At 43.4% G+C, this 21115-nt stretch overlaps 1 protein-coding gene and 1 pseudogene across 2 annotated transcripts; one reads left to right on the top strand and one right to left on the bottom strand.

The window, feature by feature from the left end:
- Nucleotides 1-13379: 13379 nt before the first annotated feature.
- Nucleotides 13380-15429, bottom strand: Arf6 (ADP ribosylation factor 6). Of its 2 annotated transcripts, none has more exons than XM_036206425.1 (2): nucleotides 15297-15429; nucleotides 13380-14851 (listed from the first exon to the last, which is right to left on the bottom strand). In XM_036206425.1, the coding sequence occupies exon 2, from the start codon at nucleotides 14371-14373 to the stop codon at nucleotides 13846-13848; it is 528 nt and encodes a 175-aa protein (XP_036062318.1). In that variant the 5' UTR covers nucleotides 14374-14851; nucleotides 15297-15429; the 3' UTR covers nucleotides 13380-13845. The 2 variants fall into 2 exon arrangements, with proteins under 2 accessions (XP_036062318.1, XP_036062317.1); XM_036206424.1 differs by lacking the exon at nucleotides 15297-15429 and adding an exon at nucleotides 14954-15042.
- A 3901-nt stretch (nucleotides 15430-19330) lies between these two features.
- Nucleotides 19331-20554, top strand: LOC118595727 (annotated as a pseudogene).
- The last annotated feature ends 561 nt before the right edge of the window (nucleotides 20555-21115 follow it).

The raw sequence follows: 21115 nt of genomic DNA, 5'->3' as shown, positions 1-21115 counted from the left end.
TTTAACCTGTTAAATGAGTCATCAGTTACTAACCTCAAAAAAAAAAAAAACTTGTTTGGAAAGCAGCTTAAGAATCACTATGGGTTACCTACAGCTAAATATATACACAGAGACGCTGATTCGTTGCTTATGCTTTTAATTACTACATTTTTTTTTCAACAGGAAGCATATATTTACTACTTTTAGTATCTCTGTATTTTTACTAAAATTTCTTGAGAGAATAAATGAATCCTGGCATTAGAAGATATTTAAACAAAAATGAATTCTGGTTCCATTGATAGCAGGATTTCTCAGATAATTCACCTCTGAGATCTCAAGTCAAAGCACTTGGAAGACAGTTCTGGTTCACAGCCACTTACTCATTTCCTTAGATGATTCAGCCTGTGGCTGACTTGTCCAGAGTGGAGTAGACCTGAGACGTGAGGGTTCCTTTCCCCATGGTTCCATCTGGTTACCTCTTAAATAAACTAAGTCTTCCTACAAGCCTTTATATGCTTTTTGAAATTGAAGTCCTGTTATGTAATTCAACTAAGAGTGGGTCAAATTCAGAATATGTTACACAGATTTTTCTAAGAGCTATCTTAAGTTTTTAGAGTTGTTTTTTTTTTTTTTTTAAGCTCTTAAAAATAGTCATTTTTGCCGGGCGGCAGCGGTAGCGCACGCCTTTAATCCCAGCACTTGGGAAGCAGAGGCAGGCAGATCTCTGTGAGTTCGAGGCCAGCCTGGGCTACAGAGTGAGTTCCAGGAAAGGCGCAAAGCTAAACAGAGAAACCTTGTCTCGAGAAAAAAAAAAAAAAAAGTCATTTTTTTCCCCTTGACACAAAGATGGTTTCATTAAAAAGTGTGCTTTTCTTCTACCCTACACAAACCTTTGAGAACTTTTATTTTTTTTCCCATGCATTCTTTAACTATTATACACCATAAATGTTGAATTCCCTATGAATATGTTTATGAGTATACTTAATGTAAAATCTGATGGAAGAAGAAAAATGGACAGACAGGAACATGACTCTACACGCCTGTGACTTCTGGCCAAATGCACAGCCGAGAAAGACATCTGGCTGCTCTCCAAGCAAAGACAATCAGGTGTTCCAATGCTGCTGTTGAAAAAGAGCAACTTCAGGCCCAGAGAGATGGCTCAGAGGGCAAAATCGAAACTGGTCCAAGGAAGCTAACAAAAGGCCTTCAACCCCTGGAACCCATGTGTTGGGGAATATTATTTTAAGGTGTGTAACTTTTGTTTATGTTACATTTGTTTAATTCTGTGAAGCTGTGTTACTTTGCCTATCTAAAACACCTGATGGTCTAATAAAGAACTGAATGGCCAATAGCAAGGCAGGAGAAAGGATAGGTGGGGCTGGCAGGCAGAGAGAAGATAGTAGAAGTAGAAATCTGGGAAGGAAGAAGGAGCCAGAGAAGGAGGAGGACATCAGGGGCCAGCTACACAGCAAGCCACAGGGTAAGAAATAATGAAAGGTATACAGAAGTAGAGAAACATAAAAGCCCAAAGGCAAAAGCTAGACAGGATAATCTAAGTTAAGTAAAGCTGACTAGCAACAAGCCAAGCTAAGGCCAGACATTTATAATTAAGAATAAACCTCACATGGCCGTGGTGGTGGACACCTGTAATCCCAGCACTCGGGAGGCAGAGGCAGGTGGATCACTGTGAGTTCGAGGCCAGCCTGGGCTACAGAGCGAGTTCCAGGAAAGGTGCAAAGCTACACAGAAAAACTCTATCTGAAAAACCAAAAAATAAATAAATAAATAAATAAAAAATAAAGAATAAGCCTCTGTGTGTGATTTATTTGGGAGCTGGGTGGTCGGCCCCCACAAAGAGCAAAAACAAACAACACTCATGTAAAAGCTGGACACAGTGGCAAGCATCTATAATGAGAGCGCTCTTCCAGGAAGATGGGAGGCAGAGATAAGAGAATCTCTGGGAGCTAAAGGGGCGGCTATCCTGGAGTACGCAGTACAGCCGCAGAAACAAGAAGGACCCTGCCTCAGTTGCTCTCTGACCTTCACACATGCAACATGACACACATGAACTCATACTCATACACACAAATACACATAAATAAATACTTTTAAAAAATGGTATTGTAAACCTGATCAAAAGCCTATTGCTGGGCCCAGGAAGAGGAAACTCTATGACTGTTTTGTGACATGGGCATATCAAACTAACCTCTAAATGTTTATGCTTGGACATATAGACCAGTGCTGCTCTCAAACTTGGTTAGGGAAGCTTATTGGCCATGGGCAGCAGTTAACGAGGAGACTCATAAATGGTCAAAATGCTAGAAATAAGCGACTGTTGAGTGCATGTCCCTAAATGGGACATTTCTATCCCACACTCCCAGGCTCAGAGAACACTGTAGAAGAGGATCAGAGAAGGCTAGAGCCAGAGACTTGGAGAGGAGCGCTGTGAAACGCTGGCTTCTGGACATGATGTGGCCATTGCTATTGTGAACTCACAGAGGCTATGGTGGCTTGCACAAGGCGGTTGACATTCTCTCACCAACAGGAGAAGGGCTCATGAGACTCCACCCTTAGCTGAGGAACTCTTGACAACGGGTGGCTGCTGGGGAGGGGTCATTTTTCTTGGGGGTGTGGCCACCAGTAGATTGCCCCATGCTCCACTGACGGCCCTCCAGCCATGAATATGCGGGCATCACTAATTGGACTCACTGGTTATTTTAAAGAAGAAAAGGACATGAAAGTAAGTGGAGGAAGTCTTGGGGGACTCTGGGTGGAATGGGAGGGGACATTTGCGTTTGATACGATCAAGACACATTGTACAAATATATGGAACTAAAGAATAAAAAAAAAATGTTTTTAAAGAGCAACAAACAAGTCTCTTGATCAATGCTGTAGAGAAGTAAGTGCCACTTGCTCTCACAACAGAGATCTGTAACTGTCTGTGAGTTTGAGGCCAGCCTGGTCTACAGAGCAAGATCCAGGATAGGCACCAAAACAACACAGAGAAACCCTGTCTCAAAAAAAAAAAAACAAAAAACAAACAAACAAAAAAAACCCCAAAAAACAAAAACAAACAAACAAACACCAAGAAACGAAACAAAACAGAGATCCGTAACTGTTCGTTCTCTTGCCCCTCACCATTCTCTCCCCTCAAACCTTTTCTCCTCAGCCAGTCTCACCGACATGTGTTTCACAGACACAAGCAGCAATGTCTGGTAATTAACGCCGCCAGCTCCCTCCCTTGTAAACTTCACCTGAGTCCCTGCCTCTCCACAGTGTCTTTGGGAGCTCACACAGACACGGAGAATGTGGACTGACAGAGCTGTGCATCTCAGCCATGGTTTCTTATGAGACTCGGTATGTAAAATCACACACACACACACACACACACACACACACACACACACACACACACACCCCTGCAGTGTGTGAGAGGTCTTCCGTTCTACAGGCTACTGCTGTCTGAGTAGAGTCTGTCACTGAAGCTGTGTGATCAGGGACAAACGGCTGAAATGTGTGTGTATCAAGTCCCTTATCTATAAAATGGGAGATAACACCCCCTCCTTTGGTCTGTCCAGAAGGTTATATTTAAAGCCCACAGCATACTGACAAGCACATAATTATTACTCAACAGCTACTATTATTTAACTATATGCTCCATTTTCTGATCCTGGAGATGGGGATGAAATATTCTACCATTCAGAAGTGAGGCCAACAAAGGGTCAAACTTCAGAGAAGTTAATCTTAAGAGATGGGGGCTGGAGAGATGGCTCAGCGACTCACAACACTTGATGCTCTTGCAAAAGACCTAGGTTCAATTCTCAGCACCTACACGATGGCTCACGACCACCTGTAACTGCAGTTCTAAGTCCTCAGAAATTCTCTTCTGACTTCCTTGTATACCAGACACACATGTAGCATACATGTATACATGTAGGCAAGACATTCATACATATAAAATAACTCCAGGATATTTTTCTAAAAAAAGAGAAGCTTCATATAAAATGTAAGAGAAAGAGGGGCCAGTGTGCTGGTACACAGCTTTAACCCCATTGTTCTGTTTGGAAGGCAGAGGCAGGAGATTCTCTGTGAGTTCCAAGAAAACTGGTCTACATATCTATCTAATCCCAGGCAAGCCAGGGCTACAAAGTGAGACCGTCTACACACGCACACGCGCACACACACACACACACACACACACACACACACACACACACCTCATATGCACGTAAGTAAACGAATTTTTTGTTGTTTTTGGGGGGTTTTTTGGTAGTGGTGGTGGTGGTGGTTTTGGGGTTTTTTTTGGTTTTTGTTGTTGGTTTTTTGTTTGTTTGTTTGTTTGTTTGTTTGTTTGTTTTTTGAGACAGGGTTTCTTTGTGTAGCCTTGGCTGTCTTGGCACTAACTCTGTAGACCAGGCTGGCCTTGAACTCACAGAAATCGGCATGTTTCTGCCTCCTGAGTTCGAGAATAAAGGTGTGCGCCACCACTGCCCAGCTAGCAGAACACATTTTTTTTAATTGGTAATTTTATATTAGTTGAGAGATTAAGTTAAACCAGGAGGTGATAACTCAGGAGGTGGAGGTAGAGGTAGCGGCCTGGTCTACAGAGTGAGTTCCAGGACAGCCAAGGATATACAGAGAAACCCTGTCTTGAAAGATAGGAAAAAAAGAGAGATTAAGCCAATCAGCATGATTAACTTTTATATTGCACTACTTGAATGATAAATATATAGAAGATTGGAGTCTAGTGTTAACTAGTAGTCACTGCTATGATTTGCTGTGCTAGTCTCAGGCTGCCAACCTGTAACTTATTCTGTACATTTGGGGAGGCTATCACAGTTTGCATGTATAATTGCTGTGGGACTAGAATTACTTAGGTGTGGCCACCACAAAATTCTCCAGGAGACCTAAACAATGCAAAAGCAAAAATAAAGCAAACGAAAAGGACAAGGAGTAAAGGCAACATTTTTCAGATGGTTTCTTCTAATTTTCCCTTACCTCAAAGAAACTATGACGAACTCATGTTCCTCACCTTCTACTCCACCCAAACTGCCAATTCCTACAATACTTTTCAGAAGAAACAGCTTGAGAATGCAGCGCCCCGGTGCATCAGTGTCGGGGACTTTCACCCGCACGTCCTCTCTAGCCACCGCTCCCACCGTCTTCAGCTTTTTGGGCCATTTCTGCTAGCGGCTCACCCCTACCTTCTCTCTCACTGACAACTAGTCTCTGTGTCATTTACAAAATATCTTAGGAAAGCCCCAGTGACTCTAGTGCCATTTCTAAATGGTTCCTACTGGGACTGGGGAGATCGCTCCACGGGTGAATGCTTGCTGCTCCGCCTGAAGAACTGAGTTTGATTCCTGGGACCCACATGGAACTGACTTCCAAAAGTTGTTCTTTGACCTTGCTGTGCTCCGGACACATATACACAAAATACAATGTAATACAAAACTCTAAAGGAGCCACATATAGTATAGAAATGAACACCTGCAGGTACATTTTGATAAATTCTTATCTACAAAAACAGGCAGTGGACGTATTTTGGCTCACAGGCCATAATCTGTGGTCTTGAAAATTCATCAGACCTGAATTTTCTCAACTTGAACACTCTAATTCTTATAAAAGTTTAAGAATGGAATTAGAAACTGGGAGGTGGCGGCACATGCCTTTGATCCCAGCACCCCATTTTTGTGGGTTTGAGGCCAGCCTGGTATACAGTGAGTTCCAGAACAGCCAAAGCTACAATCACCTTAAAAAATTATTTAAAAAAATGCTTAGTATGTATGTATGATTTTTCTGTATGTATGTGCATGTGAGTGCAGGTGCCCACAGAGCCCAGAAGTGTGGGATTTCCTAGAGTTACAGGCAGTTAGTTGTAAGCCACACAACATGGCTGCTGGGAACCAAACCCAGGTCCTCTGGAAGTATATGCTCAATAACCACTGGGCCATCTCTCTGGTCCAAGAAATAATCATCTTACGGAAGGCACTGTCCTGTATGTCAGCCACTAGCTACATGAAAATTCTGTGCTGGGGGAATGTGGATAGTTCATATTGAGACATGCTCTAAATGTAAAATAATACATCTAGATCATGAAGATTTTGTATAAAAAGGCTGTTAATAATTTTTTTTCTTTGTTATTTATTCATTCATTTTATGGTGCTGGGGATGGAACCCAGGGCCTCATAAGTACTAGATAAGAACTCTTTCTCTGAGCTGTCTTTGTTCCATTGCTTTCATTTATACAAAACTCTTCAGGACCCCAATCGGACTCCCTCTCCACAGTGTGGGTCCTGGGAATCTAACTCACCAGGCTTGGTGACAAGCACTTTTACCCACAGAGCTACCCCACTAGCACTTTAAATTTGGGGTTGGTTTGTTTTACTTTGCTTTGTTTTTTTCCTAGCAGGCTTTGGGTAGCCCGGCTGTCCTGAAACTAGCTCTGTAGACCAGGCTAGCCTTCGACCCAGAGATCTGCCTATCTCTGTCCCCTGAGTGCTGGGTCACCATGCTGGCTTACCAGCACTTTTATTTGTTTCCTGAAACAGTCTTAGTTGGATTGGGATTTGTAGCAGTCCTGGTTTAGACTCCCACGTGTTCGGATTGCAGTGTATGAACTACTACATGGGGCTCAGCATTTGACTTGTACAGAAGCCTAAACTGTTTCTAGTATCATTCTACATGGACTCAAAATGACCAATTAGAAAATTATGGGCCCGGCGGTGGTGGCGCACGCCTTTAATCCCAGCACTCGGGAGGCAGAGGCAGGCGGATCTCTGTGAGTTCGAGGCCACCCTGGGCTACCAAGTGAGTTCCAGGAGAGGCGCAAAGCTACACAGGGAAACCCTGTCTCGAAAAACCAAAAAAGAAAAAAGAAAGAAAGAAAATTATGGGAAACTATTCAAAGCAAGCAATTTTTTAAAACAAAGTACTAAAAAATATTAAAAATAGTAACTGTTGCCGGGCGGTGGTGGCGCACACCTGTAATCCCAGCACTCAGGAGGTAGAGGCAGGTGGATCTCTGTGACTTCGAGGCCAGCCTGATCTACACAGCTAGTCCAGGACAGGCTCCAAAGCTACAGAGAAACCCTGTCTCGGAAAACAAAAACAAACAAAAAATAATAACTGTCATCTCGTCACATTATAGTAAGGGACAGACCACCTGAATCTAAACCTCAGTCCAGAGATTAACATGAACCTCTCTATGCCCATTTCTTCAACTACAAAACTGGAACCTGTCTCCCAAGGCTGTTGGGTAGCTACTCAGAATTTGTATGTATTACATGCCTAGAACAATGTCAGACATGAGGCAGACATTCAGCAAATGCCATGATTAGAATGCTTCTTAATCTTGATCTCTTTAGTCCAACCACAACCTAGACCTTTTCACAAACTTCCTCAATGCTGGGGATCAAACCCAGGGCCTTGCCCATGCTAGGCAAGTACCCTGCTAGGGAGTTGTATCCCCAGCTGATTATCATATTGTAATAAACTTCAAAGATCCAAATCCCACTTCTATAACCAAAACATTTGGTTGTTTTCCTCTCACGTGCTGTGATCTTCTTCCTCAGTCTACTTACTGCTAGAATAGAAAACTTCTTGCTCATCAATAATGAGTTTCACATAGCCTATAAACTACAAGGTTTTCACTTTTTAAAAATTCACTTGTTAGGGTTGGAGATTTAGCTCAGTGGTAGAGCGTTTGCCTAGCAAGCGCAAGGCCCTGGGTTCGGTCCTCAGCTCTGGGGGAAAAAAAAAGTTCATCTGTGGGGGCCAGCAAAATAGCTCAGTTAGAAGAGGCCCACAGTACCAAAGCTGAGGACCTGAGTTTATCCTTGGGTCCCACAAGGTGGAAGGCGGAAACCGAATCACAAGTCTTCCCTGATATACAGGCCTGGGCACTCAAGTACCTACACACATGAAATATAATAAAATAAATGCGATTTAAAGTGCTAAGTGCTCATTTGTAAATGTCCCTCACAGAACTTACTTCCAGCTAGGTGTGGTAGTTTATATCTGCAACCCAGCCCTCAGGTGGCTGAAGCAGGATTATTGAGGGCAAGGCCAGCCTGGGCAACACTATGTGAGACCCTGTCTGAAAAACAAAACTAAAACCACCTCACTTCCATAATTCCTCTTGACTACACTTGTTTAATCCCCACATCCTGTTATATTAGTATAGGACAACTTTCCAGGCAAGAGAAATTCACATGTAGAATCAATTATTTTTCCTGGTTTATATGGAACAGGGTAGTACTGAAGGAAACAAAATATATTAGTTGCTAAGTCAATAAAACTTTTCCTCTTGCAAAGTTCCATAATATAAAAAATATAATTCAGAACTGATTACAGTAATGCTAGAAAAAAAAGGCCACAATTGAATGATACTATCTGAACTTATTCCAAACTAATCTAGGCTATCAAAAGGGAAGTGTGCTTTTAGCAGAGAAACACATTTAAATCCAAAGATTAGACCACCATAAAAATAAACATCTTAAATAATTCATAAATTTTTCAAGAAATGGAACTGAAAATCTCTGGTTTCACATATTTACCTGTAGAAAAACATCAATAAAGCAGGCTTTATTGGTGTACTCTTGTAATCTCAACACTTGTGAGGCTGAGATAAGAGGGTCACTATAAATCTGAGGTCTGAGCTATGTAATAAGAGCCTGTATCAAAAACAAACATACCAACCAACAGAACCACAAAACTTCCAAGGTTAGCCTGGACTCCCAGAAGTTAACAGAAATGTGGTAAATTATATAAGCCACTGTTTTCTCAAAATTTTGATTCAAATTTGCTTAACAATAGTCTTTGAAAATGTTGGCTTTAGACATAAAGGGCCAGATGGAAATATGAGTTTCCAGGTTATATACTGTACCTGTGTCACGTGTTTCTTACAGCCTTTTTCCTCCAGTGATGTGGATCAAACCCAGGGCCTTGCATACATACGCTAGGCAAGTGCTCTACTACTGAGCTACATCCGCAGCCCGTTTTCTTATAATCTTTAACACTCCTTTGAAAACATTAAAAACTATTCTTAGCACCACCTCTGTAAAAACAGGCCACAGCTAGTTTTGCCCTTGCTCCTGTCTCCCAGTCCAGCTGTTACACTGTATCTTTTTGTTATAGTACCAACTGCACTATTTTGTCCTTCAACCGTTTGTTCAACATAACCTTGGGGAAGCCTTTTGAACAGCCCTCCATTCCCTTTTATGTGACACTGTGCAATAGTCACCAATATTTATACTTACCATCTCTTTGTTCTCTCCCACCCACCCATGTACGTCCACCAAGGCAGACATTTATTGTTTTGCACTTCACGGAAACAGTTCCAGGAATATTATTAGGTTCTCAATAAATCAATCTACCCTCAAACTTATACAACGGATACCACGGAGGAAGTGTGTACTCTATGTGAAATAATCCAACAGGTTAAAAAAAAAAGCTTAACGACAAAATTGACAAGTAATTGAAAGTTGTTCAAGTAGTCATAAGACATTTTAAATAAAGGGAGGGTGTTAAAAGTTAAAGCATTTTTGCTAGATATGTCAGAGACAGAATTACAAAATCAAAACTAATCTGGATTCCATATTAAAACTATATAAAAATTAAAAACTAAATACTTTTTACCATCCCACAAAGTAGGCTTGTTCTTAGTCTAATTCTCTTGAAGCATACCATTACTTTAGCTAATACAATAAACAAATTTCAACTATAACTGCTAAGTCCCTCTACAGACCAGTTAGTTCTACTTTCTTTGATCTTATCCACACATGTTCCCTGCCAGTTCAACTAGTTCGGCAGCTTTAAAGTTTGGCAAAGCAAGAAGTTACTTTGCTTTTTTTTTTTTTTTTAAACAGCTCCTTCTCATAATATTTCAATAATATAAACTTCTGGATATTATCACTTTTATTGTCCATCATTTGATTAAACAAGCAAAATGCTAGACTCTATTGACAGCTAGGCTCCAAATATTATGTTCAGTGATTAGTCTGATATGAAAAATATTTAAAATCGCTACATATTGTTTTACAAATATAATATTACGTCTAAGAAACAAAACTTATCTGACTACAAACTGTGTACACACACACACATACATACATACAGAGAGAGAGAGAGAGGAAGAGAGAGAGAGAGAGAGAGAGAGAGAGAACACGAATAACTGGAATGTGGTAAGGTATCACTATTCAGACTACAGTGGCTCAATTCTGTTTAAAGCATTACAAACCATTAGAAAATATTTTCTACTGTTAACCCTGAGAAACTGACCCTGCACATCTCAGTAAGTCACAGTAATAGATATACTAGCAAAGTATCAAGATGAGCCTTATTGGCTGGTTAGTTAAAACAGAGTCTCACATAGACCAGGCTGACCTCAAACTTCTGCTCCTCCTGCCTCCAATTCTCAAAGCGCTGGGATTACAGGTAGGCACTAACAAACCCAGCCTTAATGTGTGATCTAAATCATACTATGTATCACAGCAAGACAGTATAGAATCAAACTACAAAAAAACTTGACGGATTAGTATAAGGAATGCTTACGAGAATATTTAAATGATTTTAAATTATTCATCCACAATTCTATCTTTTACATGGCTGTAATTCTGTCCTTATTATCAAACAAGCAACTTTGAACTCTAAAAATTTTTAAATTCAACTATATTATTAAAGACTAAGACAACTAAAAAAGGACTCTGCAAACCAATCAATTCCTTACAAACACAATTTTTTAATTTCAAAATGCTAAGACTGTAATTTGAAAAATGCAGGATAGACTCCTGAGGTGGAGATGGTAGCACAGGCGTGTAACTCCAACTACTTCAGGAGGATGAAGCAAGGATCACAAGTTCAAAGTCCACCTGAGCAACTAAGCAAGTCCCTATCTCAAAATAAAAACCAAAGCAAAAGGGTCAAGGATGCAGCCAGCATGTGGAGCCCTTGCCCTGTCTTCACAAGGGGAGGGGAGACAAATACTCTTAACTGTTACTACACTCTGTTGTCACAAAACACAGCTTGGTGAAATTAAAACAGGAAACACCTTAAATTTTTTTTTTTTTTATCTTTTATCAAAGTCAGGTGAGTCTCAAATACATTTTTTACCATTTATCCCTGGAGAGTAACATGGCCCAAGATACCAGTACATCCCACTTATCTACTCCAAGTAACATAACGTGAGAAACTGCACTGTGTAATTCCTTTATTTTCTGCATGTTAGTGCTTCAGTAACACTACAACCATAAAGAACAATTCCAAGTACTGCACTTTTTAGCTGGGAGAGGGGGATCACAGTCTACAGACTCATTTACTTATATTAGACAAGATTAACCTCATTCAAAACTTACTGCAAGTTTATAAATTCACACAAGTACAGAAATTGATGCAATTAGACAAAATCTTTAGGACCTTATTTTTTTAATTTTTCCATTATAACTTTTTCTGCAGGCTCTAATTTCCTGCTTCATAATCACCAATGTTATGGTTCAATTTAACTACATCAATTATAAACCTTTTATATATACTCTTAAAGAAATGTAAGTGAAAATTACAGTTTCTTTCCAAAAGGTTTAGGGCTTTTCAAATTTCAGTTTCCCCCCTCCCACCTTTTCAGACATTTCAAATAAACTAAAAATAACCCATCTCACCTGCAATATTCAGTAATAGCGATCACTTGTATAAAATTTTAACTATGCCCCCAGTTATTTTAAGACACACACAAAAATGGCTGCCTACCAATCTGCCTGTCACAAGTTAGAGTACACATTTAAGAATCAACATGAGGGCTTCAAGTCTCCTCCAGTTTAGGCATTTATACCTTTGTGCTTATTTTGTTTCAGGATGTTACTATAGCATTGATATTCGTATAACCATATTTATGTACCTTAAAATGCAATCACTTAAAACACTAAGAATTACATTTATGCTGGAGCTTTGGGAATTTTAAAAAGCAACTATGTTCTTAAATGTGAATCAGCCTCATTTCTAGAGATATTTTTGTTAATGTGAAGATGAGAACTTTAGGCTTTAGTTGCATCTTGAATTCAAAAAATCCCTCTGCACCAATAGGAGCCTACAACATAGCACCTTTTCTCATCTGCTTTAGTTTGTTTTACTTACAGTTCATGTTTGTATAGCCTTCTGTTTCTCATACATCTTTGGTAAAAAGCTCCATTATACAATATGGCCAAAACATGAAGGACCAATACTGTCCAACTATACCATGATATCCGGCTTGATTTTAATTTTCAGACACCCTCATAAGCAAAACTACTCCACCTTTTCCTGTATACTGCCCCTGCAGTCTACATTTCTGAAATTCCCTAAGTTTAATTCCTTGAGGATCACTACATTAATCCTTAAGGCTACCTAAGAACCAGATGCTGCTTCACAATTCTGAATCAACATTAACATTTGGTTCAATATATCACCATAGTGGTCTCAATCTAGGAACCGGTCCTAACCAGCTCATCTTGTTAAGATCTGGGAATCACCAGTGAGCACAATGCTTACCCTTAGAGAATCAATGTACATTCATTGTCATCGTGGTTCTTCCTCTGCACTCTACTCTTTAACTGTCCCTCCAGTAGGCCTCATTCATTCGGCACATTTCCTTCCTTAAAGGAGACACTGTAGGCTGAGCCAACAGGATAGCTATTTGCATGAGTTAATCCTACAATCAAGCAAAACTAAATACCTTCTTTTAAATAAACCATCTTTTCCAGTGTTTTAATTCATGGAGATGTATATCACTCATTTAAAAAAAAAAATGTCATATATCTTCAGTTTAATCAGTTGCTGTAATGTAAAAACAGGAATGTGTATTTTTTTCCAGCTAGGTAAAAGGTGCATATAATTTGCCTTTTTGAATGTTTTATTAGTGAACAAAGTAAATGTTTAGTAATTGTAAAGCTACTACTGGTCGTAAGATATTTGAAACAAGGTAACATATTCCAATTTTGCCCGAAAGTAACTTAAAATATCTACAAATATTTCATCTGTGTGTGGCATACACCATTATTGCTCCATTTTCTGGAAAGAGTCTATTTTTCAAGGTAGGAAGAGAGGGAGATATCAAAGTCCCCAACTTTGCAGTGTCAAAGACCTGCACCCTTTCCAGGTTACAGTTGTGTTCTGCAGCCTAAGTTAGCTACGGGGGACTTTCACTCCCACTCATGCACGTTAATAGCTGACACTCCAAGGGATTTCTCACATCACCTGTTTAACACACTGCTGTGCAACTGGAACATTACACTGGTATTACTCATTACTTTGCCACTGTGGGCTAAGTTAACCATACTGGTCTTGGATATAAAAGGTCACATTTGAAATTGCTCAAGTTAGCGCTAACAAGGAGGGGGGGGGAGGCCTTAAACATAAAAGACAAACGGCAGTTTGATTAAGCAATAATTTTCAGTTTACTAGATGAAACAGACTTGCAACATAGTCTGCATGAATGCAAAATAAGCCATCTACAGCAAGTGATAAGAAACTGGGCAAAAAGGAAAAAGGCATACATTGGGGAAAAAAAGATTCTCTCGAAATAGAAAAATCAAACCATTATTATAAAGGATTTTACCAAGAGCTGCTATTACCCCACCCCGTTTGCTGGAAGTCACAAGAGCATTGAGCACTGTATTCGTGTCAAATATCAGATCAGAGCATCCTAACGCAAAGCAAAAAAAAAAAAAACAAAAGGAAACAAAGAAAACCCCAACCCCACTAAACGGTAGAACTGTAACTCCAGAGTTCAGATTCAAAAAAGAAAGTGGCAATTGAAAGAGGTTGATGATGGTGGCGATAATCCTATGAATGGGTCTTTGATTTCTCTCTTTCCGGGGGATGGGTGGAGGATGCCCATTAGGATTTGTAGTTAGAGGTTAACCATGTGAGCCCCTCATAGAGTCCGTCCCCAGAGGTGGCACAGGAGGGTTGCACATACCAGTTCCTGTCCCGAATCCGGGTCAGGCCCAGTTTCTCCTGGATCTCATGGGGTTTCATGGCATCGGGCAGGTCCTGCTTGTTGGCGAAGATGAGGATTATGGCGTCCCTCATCTCCCGGTCATTGATAATGCGGTGCAGCTCCTGGCGGGCCTCGTCGATGCGGTCGCGGTCGGCGCAGTCCACCACGAAGATCAGACCCTGGGTCCCGGTGTAGTAATGCCGCCAGAGCGGCCGGATCTTGTCCTGGCCGCCCACATCCCACACGTTGAACTTGACGTTTTTGTAAGTCACCGTCTCCACGTTGAAACCCACCGTGGGAATGGTGGTCACCGACTGGCCCAGCTTCAACTTGTACAGGATCGTGGTCTTGCCGGCTGCGTCCAGGCCCAGCATGAGGATCCGCATCTCCTTGTTCCCGAAGATCTTGGATAGCACCTTCCCCATCGCGTCGGAGGAGCCGGGGCCGGGGGCATCCAGGTGTCCCGGGTCCCCTCTGCCTACACCGCCGCCGCCGCCGCCGCCGCCGGGACCGAAACGAAGCCGCCCCGCCGCGAGGACGCCCAGCGGCCTGCGCGAAGCTGCCTGCTAAGGGGCAGGGGGCCCGGCCTGCGCTCACTCGGGCATCGCCCGCCGCCCGGGCCCTGCGTCTGCGCCGGGAGAGCCGCCGCCCTGCTGAGTCGAGGCGAGGCGAGGCGCGGCCGGCCGGCCCGGAACTGCCCTTCCCCCCCGCGGGCGCCGCTCGAGCGCCGCCGACAGCACCTCCGCCGCCTCGGCCCGCGGCCGGCCAACGGCGGCCCTCCCGCCGGCCCTGCTGCGAGCGCCGGGACTCGGCCCCGACCGACCCTGGTCACCCGACGAGGAGCGCGCGACTCCCGCGCCCCGTCAGGTCATGGATCCTCGCGGGAACTCGGCGCGCTGCTGCCTGCAGGGACACAGAGAAGGAAGAAGGGAGTTACCGCCGGGACGCCGAGGGTTGGCGGAGGCCGACGCGGGCCCGCCTTTCGGGATCGGCCCGTGAGGTTACCTCCAGCCGCCGCCCCAAAGCGCGCGGGTCCCCTCCGGCCTCCACCTCCTCCTCCTCCTCCTCCTCCCAGCTCTGCCGCCGCCGCTGCCGGAAAAGGCGCCGAGGAAACCGCCTCACTTCCCCTCCCGACTGCGCGTGCGCGGCTCGGGCCGGCCCGTTCGGAAGAGCGCGACCTCTGGAAGGAGAGTGGCCCGCGCGCCTAACGTCACGGGCGCCACGCGCCGGCGGCGGGGGGCGGGGCGGGGCCTGGGGGCGGGGCTACGGCGGCTCGCAGGGCTCGCGGAGGCGCCTCCCGGAACCCGGAACCCGCAACCCGCGGGCGCGGGGCCGGCGGCGCGCCCACCTGTCGCTCTCCCAGGGTCTCCCCTCTTCTTCTCCTGCGCCTCCCGAAGGCGGGGGAGCAAAGCCGCTCCGCCGTGGGCTTTGTCGGCCCTCGAGACCAACGCCCCGACCCAGGCTTGCCAAGGCTTGTTCCCAGACTCCCAGCGCGGGGTGCCTCTCGCCAGCGCCTGCGTCTCCTTTCTACCCCGTCGCCTCCCGACTTCCTCCAGTTTCCTGGAAGACACGTGGGAGGGAGGTCGGTGTGCCGTAGAATCCGCCAGTCTAAAAGTAGCCCGCACTTTTTCTAGCCGTGGGTTTGCTCCTAAGCCCTCCTCTTTGAACGTTTAAACTCGTCCTCTTCGTTGTAAGTCTCGTGAGAACCACCCGCCTGTCTTGGGAAAAGGGGATCGGGGCGGACGAGATGGCTCTGCCGCCCGGAGTGAGGACCCGCGCCCCATCCATCCCCAGAACCCATAGCGTGAAAGGAGAGAAACAACTCCCTTAAATTGACCTCTGGGCTCGACGCACAATAAGGAAACCTAGTTGGGTTTGGGTTTGGGTTTTAAATACTTTTTCATTTCGGGTGTGTGCGCGTGTGCGTTAGCGAGGTCAGAGGACAACGTGCCGGAGTCAATTCTTTTCCACCATGCAGGTCCTTGGCATCAAACATCGAGCTTGGCAGCCAGCACCTTTACCTGCTAAGCCATCTTGCTGGCCCAGACACCTTTTTGTATTAAACGGATATGTTAAAGTTAAGTTAAAATAATAAGCTGGGCGGCGGTGGCACACGCTCTTTTTTTTTTTTTTTTTTTTTTTCGAAACAGGTTTTCTCTGTAGCTTTGGAGCCTGACCTGGACTAGCTCTGTAGACCAGGCTGGCCTCGAACTCCCGAGTGCCTGGCGGCACAAGCCTTTAATCCCACCCAGCTCTTGGGAGGCAGAGGCAGGTGGAGCTCTGTGATTTCCAGGCCAGCCTGGTCTACAGAGCGAGTTCCATAACAGCCAAAGCTACACAGAGAAACCCTGTCTCAAAAAAAAAAAAAGTTAAGGTTACATAAGATGAAACTTTAAATATCAAATAAGGGCAAAAGTAAATGCAAGGTGGACAAACAGAAAAGTTAAAAGTTAAAAGAAGTTAATACACTGTTTTTATTTTGTAATTTAAAAAATTTTGAAGCCACCATCGAAAAATGGTGGCTCACACCTATCCCAGAAGAATTGCCACAAATTCTAGGTCATCCTAGGCCTAGGCTAGAGCGTGTGTCACTATTTGACAAGTAATACATTTAATGTTTATTTCAGGCTGCATTCCCAGGCGGGCTTCATATTCACTGTGTAGCCAGGATGATCTTGAAATTATTCTCCAGCCTCCATCTCCCAGGATAGTGGGTAGGGGTAGGATTACAGGTGTGACCCAATGTACGGAACTACCAGTACTTGAAACCACACCAGGCGTTTTACTTGGGTGCTGACTGAAGATTCAAACTCTAGTACTTATGCTCACAGAGCAAGAGCTTTTTATCCACTGAGCCATCTCCCCAGCCCCAATAATAAATTATTAAAGAATACTTATAGTATAAAACAGTTAACAATGGCCAGAACATGATCACTGATAGTGAGAATTTTAAACTTTGTATATCATGGTACTTTTAAAAAATAGGTCAATTTGGGTGCTGGTTGAGATGGCTCAGTGGTTAGAGCACTTGCCACCACCCCTGACTTGAATTCAATCCTTGAACTCCACGTGGTGGAAGGAGACCTTACTCCTACAAGTTGTCCTCTGACCTCCAAAGTGGTGTATGTATGCCCTCGACCCCAGCACTCGGGAGGCACAAGCTAATGCATATCAGAGCCAGCCTGGTCTACATATCAAGCTCCAGGACAGCCAAGGTTACATAGTGACATTTTGTTTTTAAAAAAATAAAGGTAAGATAAGTTTTAATATAATCAAAACACTTCCAAGTAGTAACAATTTAGTCAGCTACTAAACCATACAGATGAAACATTTTCTTGATTCCTTCTGAGGAATAATTTTTAATTGAATTTTTTATTATCGTATTAATGGTACATAATAATTGGTCTCATTTTGACATTTTCAAGTATGTACATAATATTTTTTCAACCATACTTAGCCTCCGTTACCTTCTCTTAACCCCCTTTTCACTGATTTCCTTTTTTCAGCTAGGTCCTCTTCTACTTTCTTGCCTTTTTTTTTTTTTTTTTTTTTTTTTTTTTTGGTGACACAGTGAGTTTCATTAGGGTTGTTTACAGGAACATGGGCACCTTACCAGTGGCTATGACCCTTAAAACATGCTTCTCTTTCCCCTTTCAATCGTTAACTGCCTATAAATTTGGAAGGGGAGAGATACGTGAGCCCATCCCCAGCTCCATGGCAGGGTATTAGCAGACCCAATCTCATGTAGGTAATCATGACTGCTGTGAGTTCAAGTGTGCCATCAAACATACCACGCCATACCGGGAAGTCTGTCCCATCTTCTCCCTGTCCTTCCCAGGATCTTAGATTCTTCGATGATATTCTCAGGGAAAGCCTTGGAGGAGGTAATATAGATGTACTGTTTATGGTTGGTACAGTCATTACGAGACTCTGCAGTCTCTCCAAAGCAGACAGCAACACTACACTATGGACCTAAACAGATATCTAGTAGGCGGTTTGATAGGAACATCAGGTCTATTTAACAAAGCACCATAAGTTGCTTCCCCAGCCATATCCTTTGGGCCAGGTTTACAGTATCAGGCACCAGTTCCCTCCTGTGGAGCTGGCATACATTCTACACAGTTGGTTACTCTCAGAATCTCCACCGTGGCACCAGTGGGCTCATCTTGCCTGGCCAGTCAGTATTGTTGCACAAGGATTCATGGCTGAGTGAGATGTGGAGGGCAATTCTCCCCCAACGCCCTACAGAGCACTCGTACTTGAAGGGCTGGCCAGCAAGGAGGATGCTCCCTGCCTTGTTTCAACTGAATTTCCTCATGTACTGTGACGGAGATATGTGGCGTTTTCAGCAACCGAGTCTTACCGAGTCTTACCGGCTACCATCTTACACCCTCACAGCAGGGCTTCTTGTCCTTAACTACAACATAGTCACTTGGTCACCCAGTGACCCCAGTCCCTCCTACTCTCCCCAGTTTCTGGTCGTGACCATTCTACTCTCCATGTCTATGAATTCAACTTTTTACACTACATTTACGAGAGTGGGATGAAGAGGTACTTGTTCTTCTGTGCCTGGAATATCGGAAACAATTTCTTTCAGTAAAAGTTAAAGCCAGGAGTGGTGGCTAAAACTTGTAATTCCAGTTCTTGGGAGGGTGAGGCAGGAGGATCACTGCAAAGTCAAAGCCAATCTAGGCAACAGTGTCTCAAAAACAATAAAGAAAACTCAGCGCAGTGGTACATCCCTTTCATCACACACAGACACAGAGGAGGTAGATTTATGTGACTTGAAGGCCAGCTTAGTTTACATACAGGGTTCCATCCAGGTCTACATAGTGAGACTCTGTCTCAGGAAAACAAAAAAGCACATTTCAATTTTGAAAAGAACCTTCCCATTCAGTTAATGGTTATGGACAAACTAGCATTTGTGTATATGTGTTTTGATACTGTTGCCATCATCTTTGCTCCTGCAGGACTGGGGATTGGATCCTGGGCCCTGAACCATGGTAGAACACGGTTGGTAGGCTAGCAGTCTACACTGAGCTATAGAACCTCCATAGTTGTCCAGGCTGGCAACAATGAAACAAACGTTCTATTTCTCCACTGGTACAGTTTTATTAATTTATTTTAAACAGAAACAAATTAAATATAAACTAAAGAACCAAAACAAACTAAAGAAAACTTGGAGACCAGATGCCTGTAGTCCCAGCGCTAGGGAGACCCAGGCAGGAAGGACGGCCCAAGGTGATGGTGAATGGCCATCTTCTGCCTTAGTGCAGGACTATGGTCTGCCCAACTGAAAAGGCTTTTTAATGAACAAAACCAGTAAAAAGTGAGACTCATTGTACAATGTACTTCTGTCCTTTGGGCTCTCTGAGCAGCACCATGGCAGTCCACAAGTACAAATACCTGATGAAAGGCGGCAAGAAGAAGAAAGTTTTCTAAGACCGGTTGGCATGATAGGAAAGCTCCAGTCATGTTATTAGAAACATTGGAAAATCAGTAGTCACCAGGACTCAAGAAACCAAAACTGCATCTCATGGCCGCAAGGGCTGTGTGTTTAAAGTGAGTTTTGCTGATCCGCGGATGGCAAAGTGGCATTTAGAAAATTTAAGGTAAATACTGAGGATATTCAGGGCAAAAAGCGTCTGACTAGCTTCCAGGGCATGGATCTTACCTTGGACAAAATGTGTTCCATGGTCATAAAGAGGCAGAGCATGATTGAAAGTCATGTTGATGTCAAGACAGCGGATGGTTACTTGCTTCTTCTGTTTTATGCTGGTTTCACTAAAACCCGAAACAACCAGACACACAAAAGTTCTATGTGCATCAGCAGATCCAGAGGATGATGATGGAGCTGGTGACCTGAGAAGTGCAGACAAATGACTTGGAGGAAGTGGTTAATAAATTGTTTCCGCAGCCAGGCATGGTGACACACGCCTTTAATCCCAGGAAGTGATGGCAGGAAGCAGAAAGGTATATAAGGCGTGAGGGCCAGGAACTAGAGCTGGTTAAGCTTTTAGGTTTTTTTTTGAGCAGCAGTTCAGCTGAGATTCATTCTGGATGAGGGCTCAGAGGCTTCCAGTCTGAGGAAACAGGATCAGCTGAGGAACTGGCAAAGTGAGGAAGCTGTGGCCTGTTCTATTTCTCAGATCTTCCAGCATTCATCCCTCCCAAAAATAAAAATGAAAAAATAAATTGTTCCCAGACAACACTGGGAAAGACAGAAAAGGCTTGCTACTTCATTTATCCATTTCACAATGTCTTAGGAAGTTGGAAAGTAGAAGTGCTGAGGAAATCAAAGTTTGAATTGAGAAACTTCCTGGAGCTCCATGGTGAAGGTTCTGGAAAAACTGGTGACAAGACAGGTGTTAAAAGTGAACGAGCTGCAGGTGGTGGTGGCGCATGCCTGTAGTCCCAGCACTCGGGGGTGGGGGGGGACAGAGCCAGGCAGATCTCTGTGAGTTCGAGGCCAGCCTGGTCTATAGAGTGAGTTCCAGGATAAGGCTCCAAAGCTACACAGAGAAACCCTGTCTCAAAAAAAAAAAAAAAAAAAAAAAAAAAGAATGAGCTGATAGACATGAACCACTAATCCAAGAATCTGTTTAAAATTCAGACTTTTAATAGGGACAAATAACAGGTCCTATTTGTGAAAAAAGAGAGAAAGGGAGCCTGGAGAGATGGCTCAGAGTTTAAGAGCACTGACTGCTCTTCCAGAGGTCCTGAGTTCAATTCCCAGCAACCACATCGTGGCTCACAACCATCTGTAATGAGATCTGGTGCCTCTTCTGGCCTGCAGGGATACATGCAGGCAGAACACTGTATACTTAATAAATAAAACACAATAAAAAAATTTTTTTTAAAGGATATTTAAAAAAGGAAGAAAGAAAATCATTTTCATGTACAAGTGTTCTTTGGTAACTTTAATGGATTGTTTTTTGAGGCAGGGTCTCTTGTGACCCAGCCTGACTTTGAACCCCTTATCCTCCTGACTCCACCTCCCAAGTGCTGAGATTAGAGGCATGACACTGAGCCCACCTAATTATATTCTTAAATGACTGCCTAGCTCTTCTTGGCTTATTTGGATGATTTACTCATTATTGATTATCAATTTCTCTATTCCTGTCAAGGGGAAAAAAATCTCTTCCATGAATCAAGCAGTCTGTCTTC

This window comes from Onychomys torridus, chromosome 14 (genome assembly GCF_903995425.1).
Source record: "Onychomys torridus chromosome 14, mOncTor1.1, whole genome shotgun sequence".
Lineage (NCBI taxonomy): Eukaryota > Metazoa > Chordata > Mammalia > Rodentia > Cricetidae > Onychomys > Onychomys torridus.
Note: the sequence above shows the minus strand (reverse complement) of the source record. Positions and strands in the feature narration are given on the sequence as shown.